The 435-nt window shown below is 43.9% G+C and overlaps 1 protein-coding gene across 1 annotated transcript; it reads left to right on the top strand.

The window, feature by feature from the left end:
* Positions 1-228: 228 nt before the first annotated feature.
* On the top strand, positions 229-435 carry LOTGIDRAFT_79457 (hypothetical protein; the record flags this gene model as incomplete). Its single annotated transcript, XM_009050483.1, has 1 exon — positions 229-435. A coding segment is annotated over one exon (207 nt), but the record flags the coding sequence as incomplete, so codon positions are not given.

Below are 435 nucleotides of genomic sequence, written 5' to 3'. Positions count from 1 at the left end.
GGGGCTATGATGTTAACGGAAGGAGAACCCCAAGTTAAGCTACCTCGTTTAAACAATACCTCACATAATACAAATCAGATCGATATTCAATCAGTGGCCAGAATGACTGACCAGTCGGTTCGCCAGTATCTCAGTATGCACTTAGCTGAGGCGAATGCGGCAGAAACCTCGGAAGCAAGTGCTCAGAATGTTGCGTCATCTACGACCGACGGACGACCTTGTATACCAAGCAGAAAGCAGCGGGAATTTATAAATGATACATATAAAGACGAACATTATTGGGAAAAGCGTCGTAAGAATAACGACGCTGCGAGACGTTCACGTGAAAAACGACGTTACCATGACATGGTGTTAGAAAATCGGATTTGTGACCTCAGCAAAGAGAATAGCGACCTTCGCAGCGAGCTTTCTGCCATAAAAAGAAAATTTAATCTA

This window comes from Lottia gigantea (genome assembly GCF_000327385.1).
Source record: "Lottia gigantea unplaced genomic scaffold LOTGIsca_15, whole genome shotgun sequence".
Taxonomy (NCBI): domain Eukaryota; kingdom Metazoa; phylum Mollusca; class Gastropoda; family Lottiidae; genus Lottia; species Lottia gigantea.
The sequence above is the reverse complement of the archived record's forward strand: the minus strand, read 5'-3'. Positions and strand labels throughout refer to the sequence as shown.